Raw genomic sequence first — 10,851 nt, 5'->3', positions numbered from 1 at the left:
CACTTCCGGCCGCGCCGCCCACAGACACTTCCGGTCGCGCGTCCAGAGCGCCGCCAGGGCAGTCGGAAGCTTACAGCGCCCCCTGGCTGTGGACGACTGACAACACCCCCCACACCCCAAAATCCCCCCCGGGGTCGTTTTTTTCGGTGGGATTCAACCCCGGACAGCGGGAAAACGCACCTGGGACAGGCAGCTGAATTCCTGGAGCGCCACAACCCCCTCCCCACTACAAAAACACACTGACAATTCCCGGTGGAACCAAAAAAAACACCTTTATTTCCCCCCCTTGCCCAAACCAATACCTCGGGGGGGTGGCCCCTCTCATGGCAGGCAGGACCCCCCCCAAAAACCCGCCCCCAGGCCCCGGGGTCCCAGCAGGCAGCGAGGATCCGTCCCCAGCACCCCAGGGCAGGTGAGATGGGTCTGGGGGAGCCCCTGGATCCTTCCCCAGCACCCCAGGGTGGGTGGGATCCCCCATGAGGAGGTAGGGGTGAGTTTTGGGGAGCCCTCCCGGGGGGATGGGGGGCTACACCAATTTCTTGGCCTCGAAGAAGCTCTTGAGGTGCCTCATCTGCCAGATGCCGGTGAGGATGAGGATGATGGTCTGGGCTATGGACCACCAGAGCACACGCTGGTTCGTGCTCTCGCTCGTCATGCGGAACCGCTCCTCGCGGTACTGTGGGATCCACGGACACGGGGTCAGCAGTGCCCCGAAACAGCACGGATTCACCCCAAAAACCCTGCAGAGCCACCCCAAAACCCTGCAGAGCCACCCCAAAAACCCCTGCAGAGCCACCCCAAAAACCCCTGCAGAGCCACCCCAAAAACCCCACAGAGCCACCCCAAAACCCCGCAGAGCCACCCCAAAACCCTGCAGAGCCACCCCAAACCAGCATGGATCCACCCCAAAATCCTGCAAGTTCACCCCAAACCAGCATGGGTTCACCCCAAGGCCACACGGAGTCACCCCAAAACAGCAGGGATCCACCCCAAAACCCCCCAGGTCCCCCCCAGGGCTCACTCTCTGGTAGTTCTGCTCCTTCTGGATCTGCTCCACCTGGTCCAGCAGCTGCCGGGCGCGCAGCTGCAGCTCGGTCAGCTTGTCCTTGGCAGCGATCTCGGGGTAGTTGTTGGTGTGCTCGCCCACCTGGATGTCCAGGTGCACCCGCTGCGGGCACGCGGCCGTCACCGGGGCTGGCACGGCCATGGGGAGGGCACGGGGCCGTCACCGGGGCTGGCACGGCCATGGGGAGGGCAAGGGGCCGTCACCGGGGCTGGCACGGCCATGGGGAGGGCACGGGGCTGTCACCGGGGCTGGCACGGCCATGGGGAGGGCACGGGGCTGTCCCCAGTGCTGGCACAGCCATGGGGAGGGCACGGGGCTGTCCCCAGTGCTGGCACAGCCATGGGGAGGGCACGGGGCTGTCACGGCCATGGGGAGGGCACGGGGCTGTCACCGGGGCTGGCACCGGCCATGGGGAGGGCACGGGGCTGTCACCGGGGCTGGCACGGCCATGGGGAGGGCACGGGGCTGTCCCCAGTGCTGGCACAGCCATGGGGAGGGCACGGGGCTGTCACCGGGGCTGGCACCGGCCATGGGGAGGGCACGGGGCTGTCACCGGGGCTGGCACGGCCATGGGGAGGGCACAGGGCCGTCACCGGGGCTGGCACGGCCATGGGGAGGGCACAGGGCCGTCACCGGGGCTGGCACCGGCCATGGGGAGGGCACGGGGCTGACCCCAGTGCTGGCACAGCCATGGGGTAGGCATGGGGCTGTCACCAATGATGGCATGGCTATGGGATGGACACGGGGTGTGGGCACAGGGCTGTCCCCCACGATGGGAGAGCCGTGGGTTGTGCACAGAGCTGGCACAGCCATGGGGCTGTCACCAGGGCTGTCCCCAGTGCCGGCACAGCCATGGTGTGGGCACAGGGCTGTCCCTGGGTATCCCCAGGGTATCCCCAGGGTTATTCCCAGGACTGTCCCATCCCATCCTGTCTACCCCCAGGCTGACCCCATCCTGTCCCCAGCTGCCATTACCAGCTTGCCCCCAGCGAACAGGGCCATGCGGGTGGAGTTGGAGTGCAGGCAGATCTGGTGCTCGCCCGGCGTGTGCGACGTGAAGGTGAAGCGACCCTCGGAGCCGTACTGCCGTGACAGCACCACCTGCGCCGCCACGGGGACACCGTCACTGCCGGGGCACAGGGCACGGCCACTGCCACCCCCTGGGTACTGGGGCAGAGCCGGGGACACCACGGCCCAGACTGAGTGGCACCCCAGGGACCCCTGAGCAGGCGGGAATGGCACCTCAGGGATACCCAGACACACCCACCCCACCTGGAGTGGCACCACAGGGACCCCTCCCCACGCCCAGGGGATGCCCAAGCCCCTACAGGGACCTCTCCCCATGCCCAGGGGATGCCCAAACCCCTACAGGGACCCTTCCCATGTCCAGGGGATGCCCAAACCCCTACAGGGACCCTTCCCATGCCCAGGGGATGCCCAAACCCCTACAGGGACCCTTCCCATGTCCAGGGGATGCCCAAACCCCTACACAGACCTCTTCCCATGTCCAGGGGATGCCCAAACCCCTACAGGGACCCTTCCCATGCCCAGGGGATGCCCAAACCCCTACAGGGACCCTTCCCATGTCCAGGGGATGCCCAAACCCCTACAGGGACCTCTCCCCATGCCCAGGGGATGCCCCAACCCCTACAGGGACCTCTCCCCATGCCCAGGGGATGCCCCAACCCCCCAGGGAACCCCTCCCCATGTCCAGGGTATGCCCCAACCCCCCAGGGAACCCCTCCCCATGCCCAGGGGATGCCCACACTCCCCACTCCAGACCCCTCCCACACCTTTCCGTCGGGGTCCTTGACCTCCACGTGCATGCCCAGCCCCGGCGTGGAGGGCAGGAAGGACTCGGACTGTTTGTCCCACAGCTGTGTCCGGTAATTGCCTGGCACCGAGCGGAGACACGGGATCGGGCCGGACCCCCAGCCCGGGACCCCCAAGCCCGGGACCCCCCTATCCCCCCCCAAACCCCCAGTGGTTCCTCCCGCTCCCAGCTCTTTCCCACCCCCCCACCCCGCCGGTCTGCAGTGGTCGCTCCCATCACCCCCGCGGGCGCGGTGGTCCCGCCCACATCTCCCGGTAACTCCCCCCGGTCCCGGGGGTCTCGTCAGACCCGCTCAGGCCCGGTGGTCTGTCCCGGTAAATCCCCCCGCCCTAAATTCAGTGTGCGTGTATCCCCACGTCAGTGTTCGCTGGTCTCTTCCGCTGCCCCCCTACAAGTGCCTGGTGGTCCCTCCCGTTACCCCTCCGCCATTCCCCATGGTCTCTCCCGTTACCCCCTGAGCCCATCCCCCCCGCGGTCCCTGCCGCCGCCCCCGCCGCCCGCACCGATGACCATGGTCTCGTCGGGGATCTCCTCGATGAAGCAGCGCTTCTCAGTCTCGCCGATGTGGAAGTACAGCCCATGGGCGCCCCAGCCCAGCAGCAGCAGCGCAGCAACCGCTGCCTTCAGCGCCTCCCCCAGCGCCGCCATGGTCCCTCCCGCCCGTGGGGCGGGCGCACTACGCATGCGCCAGTATCTTACTCTCCTCAGTGCGCATGCCCCGCAGCCTCCGCACCGGCGCCGCACATGCGCAATGCTGCCCTCAGGACCCAACCCGCGCCCAGCGGCTTCGCGCCTCGTTCTGCGCATGCGCAGTACCGCGGCCACTCAGCGCTCCCCACGCCGCCCCTGCGTGCTGCCCGGGGGTTCTCGCAGCGCGCATGCGCTCTCCCTGCCGCGGTGGCGCAGCGTGGAGGGCGCCGCTCCCTTGCTTCAAAGGTTGTGGGTTCGAGGCCCGCCTCAGTAACTGCGGGGGTCCCGGCGTCCTCGCGGCGTGTCGCGCTGTGCCCCCCCCCCCGCCATGTGTCACCCCGGTTTTCACCCCGCAGGGGTGCTGAGCAATGGCCGGGGCGGGGCTCGCCCTTCCCAGCAGTGTGGCAACATCACCGTCAGCCTCCTTCCTTCCTTCCTCCCTCGCCGTCGCCCGCAGCGCCCGGAGCCGGGGGTCCCACCACAGCCGGGGGTCCCATCGGAGCCGGGGGTCTCGCCACAGCCGGGGGTCCCAGCGCAGCCAGGGATCCCAGCGGAGCCGGGGATCTCACCAGAACCGGGGGTCCCTCCGGAGCCGGGGGTCCCAGCTGAGCCGGGGGTCCCATGGGTGAGCGCTGCCCGGGCACCCCGGGCACGGCCCGGCCGGGCGGGAGGGGACACGGAGCGCTTGGCACAGCCGGTGACAGCGCCGGGACCCCCGCCGGGAGTTTCGGGAGGGATCCCCAAAGCTCGGGGGGCGCGGGCAGGGGGCGCGGGGGTCTCCTGGGGGCCACGGTGGCCACCCTCAGCCTCGCCCTCCTCTTCCTCCGCGCAGAGGCCGAAGGCTTCGCCCTCTGCCACGCGCCCGCGCTGCAGACCAAAGTGTTCCAGTACCGGTAAGGGACAGCCCGGGGGGACCCCGCGGGTGGCAGGGGACAGGGTGGCACCGCTGTCCCTCCCCCTGTGCCCCACGCAGGCTCTGGGACGTGAACCAGAGGTCGCTGTACCTGCGCGACGGGCAGCTGGTGGCCGGACACCTGCAGGGCGCCAACGCCGCGCTGGAAGGTGACGCGGGGACGCGCGTGGGGACACGCGTGGGGACACGCGCGGGACACGCGCTGAGGGTCCCCGTGCCACCTGCAGAGAAGGTGTTCTGGGTGCCCAACCGCGCCTTCGAGCCCGCCCGGCTGCCCGTGATCCTGAGCATCCGCCACGGCTCCCGCTGCCTGAGCACCGAGCGCGGCCCGGGCGGAGAACCCCGGCTCAGCCTGCAGGTGGGGACAGCGATGGGGACAGAGAGGGGACAGGGATGGGGACAGCGGGGGGACAGCGAGGGGACAGCGATGGGGACAGCGGGGGGACAGCGAGGGGACAGCGGGGGGACAGCGAGGGGAAGCGGGGGGACAGGGATGGGGACAGAGAGGGGACAGGGATGGGGACAGAGAGGGGACGGGATGGGGACCTGGACGGGCATGCCGAGGTGATGGGGTCACCGTGGGAATGGGGACACCGTGGGAATGGGGACACCGTGGGAATGGGGACACCGTGGGGTGGGGACATCGCAGGGATGGATGGAGGCGGGCATGACGCGGGGATGGGGACACCTGGGGACACGGGGACTTGAGGGATGGGACATTATGGGATGGGGACGGCAGGACCGTGCGGATGGGGACACGGGGACCATAAGGGTGGGACATTGCTGGGTGGGGACAACAGGGGACATTACAGGACGGGGCCGCACAACGCGGTGGCGGGCGGTGTCCCCGCGGGTGACACGGGGGGTGGCCCGCAGGACGTGGACATCCGGGAGCTGCCCCGCGCCGGGGACAGCGCGGCCGCCTTCACCTTCTTCCGCTCCTACCGGGAGGGGCTCTGGCGCTTCGAGTCGGCCGCGCACCCCGGCTGGTTCCTGTGCACGTCCCCGCGCGGCCACCAGCCCCTGGCGCTCTGTCGCCACCGCGATGTCACCTCCAACCTGCTCGACTTCTACTTCCAGCTCTGCTGAGCTCCCCCCCCCCCCCCCCCCCCCCCCGGCCCCCACGCGGGGACAGCCGAGCCCCAGGGACGGGGACATCCCCCTGGGGAGGGTGACATCCTCACCGGGATGGTGACATCTTCCTGGGGAGGTGACATCCCCCCAGAAACGGTGCCATCCTCACCCAGGGAGGGTGACATGTCCTTGCTCCTCGGTGGCATCTTCCCCAGGACGGTGACATCCCTTCGGGACCGTGACATCCCCCCTGGGGACAGCGACATCCCCTAGGGGAGACAATGCCATCCCGTCTGGGACGGTGACATCCTCCTGTGGAGGCTGACATCGCCCTAGGGACAATGCCATCCCCCTGGGGACAGCGACATCGTGCCGGGGGACAGCGACATCTTCACCGCGTGTCCGTGCGGGAATAAAGATGCTGAGGCCACGCGGTGCCCGAGCGTGGGTGGCACGGGGGTGGCACGGGGGGGACAGGGCGGGGCTGGTGGCACCGCTGGCTGTGTCACCGCCGCGGGGTGGCCGCTCTTGCGACACCCGCGCGATGGGGACAGAACGGGACATCCCCGGGCCGGGGTGACGCGGCCCCTTCCCGGATCCTGCGGGACCGCCCGGGGACACCGCGTGGCACCGCGGGCACGCGGCACGGGGGACAGCGTGGGGACACCTTGGGGACACCGCGGGGGAAAGGGGATGGGGGCACAACTGGGACAGGGGACATGAGGATGTGGGGACAATAGGGACAGGGGACATGGCATTTTGGGGACAGGGAACATGGGAAAACAGGGACAGGGGACATGGGAATGTGGATGGGGATGTGGCACCCTGGGGACAGGGAAGGTGGCATTTTGGGGATGGGGCACACAGGACTGTGGGGACAGAGATGGGATTTTTGGGATTTGGGACCACAGGAACAGGGACATGGGGACACCATGGGACCAGAGCAGGTGCGATCATGGGGACAGGGCACGCAAGACCTTGGGGACAAGGCACGAGGGACCACGGGGATGGGACACAGGGGACACCTGGGAGTTTGGGGACAGTGCTCACAGCGGCCTGGGGACAGCACTCACGGTGACAACGGTGACAAGGTGATGGGACGGCAGGGACAGGGCACAGGGGCCACGGGACAGGGGACACTGCGGGGACAGGCCTGGCACAGGGCATGGCACAGGGGACATCCCCGCCGCGGTGATCGCTGGGGACGCTGGCACCAGGTGACATTTCGCCATCGCTCGCGTCACTGTCACCCATCCCCACAATTACCGGGCGGGCTCTGTCCCCCGCCCCGCCCGGCCCTATAAAGGGGACACTGTCACCCGCGGGGACACAGGCCGGAGCACGCGGGACAGCAGCGCGGGAGGTGACACCGGGGACACATCCGCAGGTACCGCTGGGGGCGGGGACACTCCGGGTCCTGCTCGGGGACGATCCTGCTGGCACCCGGGTGTCACCCGTGTCACCCACGTGCCACCCTCCGCAGGCACAGCCATGTCCCGTGAGACCAGAGCTGTCCTCAGGTGAGCAGGGACAGCGAGGGGACAGCGAGGGGACAGGGAGGGGACAGTGGGGGGACAGCAGGGGGACAGCGGGGGGACTGCGAGGGGACTGCGCTGTCCCTCCCCTCTCGTCGTGCCGGGGGGTGTCACCTCCCCTGTCCCCACAGGGGGACACTGCGGGGACACCGCCCAGGGACCATGGCGGCGAGCGGGGACACTGAGGCTGTCATCGACCCCGACATGGTGGCCTTGTTCGACGAGTTCCTGGGGACAGGTGGGCACTGTCCCCATGTCCCATGTCCCCGTGTCCCCCCGTCTGTCCCCTGTCCCCCTGTCTGTCCCCATGTCCCCCCTTCTGTCCCCTGTCCCCATATCCCCATGTCCCATGTCCCCCTGTCTGTCCCCATGTCCCCATGTCCCCCTGTCTGTTCCCATGTCCCCATGTCCCATGTCCCCATGTCCCCCCGTCTGTCCCCTGTCCCCCTGTCTGTTCCCATGTCCCCCTGTCTGTCCCCATGTCCCATGTCCCCATGTCCCCCCGTCTGTCCCCTGTCCCCCTGTCTGTTCCCATGTCCCCCTGTCTGTCCCCATGTCCCATGTCCCCATGTCCCCCCGTCTGTCCCCTGTCCCCCTGTCTGTCCCCATGTCCCATGTCCCCATGTCCCCATGTCCCCCTGTCTGTCCCCATGTCCCCATGTCCCCATGTCCCCCTGTCTGTTCCCATGTCCCCATGTCCCCATGTCCCATGTCCCCATGTCCCCCTGTCTGTCCCCATGTCCCCATGTCCCCATGTCCCCCTGTCTGTTCCCATGTCCCCATGTCCCCATGTCCCATGTCCCCATGTCCCCCTGTCTGTCCCCATGTCCCCATGTCCCCATGTCCCCCTGTCTGTCCCCATGTCCCCATGTCCCCATGTCCCCATGTCCCCCCGTCTGTCCCCATGTCCCCAGAGGTGTCGGTGGCCTTCGGGGCCCAGCCGGTGGCACGGCCGTACCAGTACGTGCTGCGGGACACGGAGCAGCAGGGGCTGTGCCTGAGCCACGGCCACCTGGTGGCCACCAGCCTGCAGGGTGCCAATAGCGCCCAGGAAGGTGGGGGACACTCGGGGACAGCGGTGACAGTCGGGGGGGAGCGGGGGTGACTGCCTGCGGGTGACACTCGGGGTGACAGCAGTGACAGCCCGTGGGTGGCACTCTGGGGGTGACAGGGGTGACAGTCAGGGGACAGGGGTGACAATTGATGGGTGTCACTGCTGTGGTGACAGTCCATGGGTGTCCCTCTGTAGGGACAGCGGTGACACTCAGGGGATGGGGTGACAATCCGTGGGTGTCCTTCTGGGGGTGGCAGTGGTGACACCCCAAGGGTGTCCCTCTGCGGGGACAGTGGTGACACCCCCCACGTCCCCCAGAGCCCATCAGCGTTGTCCCCAACCGACACCTGGAGCGCCGGCGCTGTCCCCTCATCGTGGGCATCCGCGGTGGCACCAGGGCACTGTCCTGTGGCACCGGGACAGAGCCACAGCTGCACCTGGAGGTGACAGAGGGGACAGAGGGGACGGGGGGGGACAACTCCGTGTGGGGCAGTGGGGACACGAAGGTGGGACAGGCCGAGGTGGGACAGCTTGGGATGGGTCGGCTCAACTCGGGTCAACCCAAACTGGGACAACCCAAGGTGGTCACTCCAGGTGGTCACTCCAGGTGGTCACTCCAGGTGGTCACTCCGGGTGGTCACCCCTGGGAAGGGTCACCCCAGAGTGGGGACACCAAGGTGTGCTGGACACCCAGGGCCGGGCCAGCCCAAGGTGGGGCACCCTGAAATGGTGTCAGCCCAAAATGGCGTCACCTGGAGGTGGTGTCACCTGGAGATGGGGATTCCCCAGGGAGGTGTTACCTGGTGGTGGGGATTTCCCAGGGCAGTGTCACTTAATGATGGCATCACTGGGGGGTGGGGACACCTAGATATGGGGACACCTGGGCATGGGGACACCTGGGGGTGGGGACACCTTGAGATGGGGACACCTGGGCATGGGGTCACCTGGGGATGGGGACACCTGGGGATGGGGACACCTGGGCATGGGGTCACCTGGGGATGGGGACACCTGGGCATGGGGTCACCTGGGGATGGGGACACCTGAGGATGGGGATACCTGGGCATGGGGTCACCTGGGCATGGGGACACCTGGAGGGCACTCCCCGAGGTGACGCCACCAGGCCGCGGCCGTCCCCCGTGCCGGTGCCACCGCGGTGCCACCGCGTGCTGTGGCCTGCAGGACGTGGGGCTGCTGGAGCTGTTCTCGGGTGACAAGGACAGGGCCACGCCCTTCACCTTCTACAAGACCTTCGGGGGCTCCACGCACACCTTCGAGGCCGCCGCCTTCCCCGGGCTCTTCCTCAGCACGGCCCCGGGCCCGGGCCAAGCGCTGGCCCTGGCACCCGGCCCCGGTGCCACCGCCTTCTACCTGCACCGGAGGAGACAGTGACACCTGGGAGGGGACACCTGGGGTTTGGGGACACTCATGGTGCCACCGCCTTCTACCTGCACCGGAGGAGACAGTGACACCTGGGAGGGGACACCTGGGGTTTGGGGACACTCATGGTGCCACCGCCTTCTACCTGCACCGGAGGAGACAGTGACACCTGGGAGGGGACACCTGGGGTTTGGGGACACTCATGGTGCCACCGCCTTCTACCTGCACCGGAGGAGACAGTGACACCTGGGAGGGGACACCTGGGGTTTGGGGACACTCATGGTGCCACCGCCTTCTACCTGCACCGCAAGTGACACTGAGGGCACATCCAGGGGTTGGGGATGTCCCTGGTTGGGGACAAATCCGGGGGGTGGGGACACATCCGTGGCTGGGGGACATCCAGAGGTGGCACATGTCCATGGTGGGGACATCTGTGGCTGGGGGGGGGGGGGGGGGCAACCATGGAGGGGACATTCAGGGATTTGGGACATTCAGGACTTTGGGACATTCAGGGCTGGGGACATTCAGGGATTTGGGGACATTCAGGGATTTGGGACATTCAGGACTTTGGGACATTCAGGACTTTGGGCACATTCAGGACTTTAGGACATTCAGGGATTTGGGACATTCAGGGATTTGGGCACATTCAGGACTTTGGGACATTCAGGATTTTGGGACATTCAGGGATTTGGGGACATTCAGGGATTTGGGACATTCAGGACTTTGGGCACATTCAGGACTTTGGGACATTCAGGACTTTGGGACATTCAGGGATTTGGGACATTCAGGACTTTGGGACATTCAGGGCTGGGGACATTCAGGGATTTGGGACATTCAGGGATTTGGGGACATTCAGGGATTTGGGCACATTCAGGACTTTGGGACATTCAGGACTTTGGGACATTCAGGGATTTGGGGACATTCAGGGATTTGGGACATTCAGGGATTTGGGCACATTCAGGGATTTGGGGACATCCAGCTCTGTTGTCACTCCCCTGGCAATAAAGTCACCGCTGTCGGTGTCACCTCGTGAGTGTCACTGGGGGGGTCAGGATGGATCCATTGGGGTCAAAACCCCAGTTTTGGGTTCAGACCCTCCCCTTTTTGGGGTCAGCACCCTCCTTTGGGAGTCAGAGCCCCCCTTTTTGGGTCAGGATTCTCCTTTTGGGGTCAGGACGCTTATTTTGGGGTCACAACCCCGTTTGTGGGGCCAGAACCCTCCTTTTAGGGTCAGAATTCTCCTTTGGGGGTGAGAACTTCTTTTTGGGGTCAGGACCCTCCTTTTGGGGCCAGAACCCCAATTTTGGG

General features: G+C 67.1%; 3 protein-coding genes across 4 annotated transcripts; 2 read left to right on the top strand and 1 right to left on the bottom strand.

The window, feature by feature from the left end:
• Window positions 1-253: 253 nt before the first annotated feature.
• TMED4 (transmembrane p24 trafficking protein 4) lies at window positions 254-3,584 on the bottom strand. 2 transcript variants are annotated; one of them, XM_062510605.1, is made up of 5 exons: window positions 3,404-3,584; window positions 2,860-2,960; window positions 2,042-2,167; window positions 1,022-1,168; window positions 254-676 (listed from the first exon to the last, which is right to left on the bottom strand). In XM_062510605.1, exons 1-5 carry the CDS (start codon window positions 3,582-3,584, stop codon window positions 527-529), a joined length of 705 nt encoding a protein of 234 aa, XP_062366589.1. In that variant the 3' UTR covers window positions 254-526. The 2 variants fall into 2 exon arrangements, with proteins under 2 accessions (XP_062366589.1, XP_062366590.1); XM_062510606.1 differs by lacking the exon at window positions 1,022-1,168 and having other exon boundaries at window positions 3,404-3,552.
• Window positions 3,585-4,057: 473 nt separating this feature from the next.
• Window positions 4,058-5,592, top strand: LOC134054760 (interleukin-36 receptor antagonist protein-like). Its single transcript, XM_062510703.1, has 5 exons — window positions 4,058-4,215; window positions 4,423-4,483; window positions 4,564-4,652; window positions 4,731-4,861; window positions 5,380-5,592. Exons 1-5 carry the CDS (start codon window positions 4,212-4,214, stop codon window positions 5,590-5,592), a joined length of 498 nt encoding a protein of 165 aa, XP_062366687.1. The 5' UTR covers window positions 4,058-4,211.
• A 1,709-nt stretch (window positions 5,593-7,301) lies between these two features.
• LOC134054600 (interleukin-36 receptor antagonist protein-like) lies at window positions 7,302-9,555 on the top strand. Its single transcript, XM_062510459.1, has 4 exons — window positions 7,302-7,350; window positions 8,027-8,167; window positions 8,485-8,609; window positions 9,346-9,555. Exons 1-4 carry the CDS (start codon window positions 7,317-7,319, stop codon window positions 9,553-9,555), a joined length of 510 nt encoding a protein of 169 aa, XP_062366443.1. The 5' UTR covers window positions 7,302-7,316.
• Window positions 9,556-10,851: the final 1,296 nt, after the last annotated feature.

The sequence above is a fragment of the Cinclus cinclus genome, chromosome 29 (genome assembly GCF_963662255.1).
Source record: "Cinclus cinclus chromosome 29, bCinCin1.1, whole genome shotgun sequence".
NCBI lineage: Eukaryota > Metazoa > Chordata > Aves > Passeriformes > Cinclidae > Cinclus > Cinclus cinclus.
Note: the sequence above shows the minus strand (reverse complement) of the source record. Positions and strands in the feature narration are given on the sequence as shown.

Excerpts from the sequence above, each read along its gene's own strand:
- TMED4 (XM_062510605.1), bottom strand. The coding sequence starts at position 3,584 with ATGCGTAGTGCGCCCGCCCCACGGGCGGGAGGGACCATGGCGGCGCTG. Across the intron at positions 1,169-2,041 it reads TGTTCGCTGGGGGCAAGCTG|CGGGTGCACCTGGACATCCA; the intron begins GTAATGGCAGCT and ends GCGTGCCCGCAG. Across the intron at positions 677-1,021 it reads AGGAGCAGAACTACCAGAGA|TACCGCGAGGAGCGGTTCCG; the intron begins GTGAGCCCTGGG and ends TGGATCCCACAG.
- LOC134054760 (XM_062510703.1), top strand. Across the intron at positions 4,484-4,563 it reads ACCAAAGTGTTCCAGTACCG|GCTCTGGGACGTGAACCAGA; the intron begins GTAAGGGACAGC and ends TGCCCCACGCAG. Across the intron at positions 4,862-5,379 it reads AACCCCGGCTCAGCCTGCAG|GACGTGGACATCCGGGAGCT; the intron begins GTGGGGACAGCG and ends GGTGGCCCGCAG.
- LOC134054600 (XM_062510459.1), top strand. The coding sequence starts at position 7,317 with ATGGTGGCCTTGTTCGACGAGTTCCTGGGGACAG. Across the intron at positions 7,351-8,026 it reads CGACGAGTTCCTGGGGACAG|AGGTGTCGGTGGCCTTCGGG; the intron begins GTGGGCACTGTC and ends CCATGTCCCCAG. Across the intron at positions 8,168-8,484 it reads TGCCAATAGCGCCCAGGAAG|AGCCCATCAGCGTTGTCCCC; the intron begins GTGGGGGACACT and ends CACGTCCCCCAG.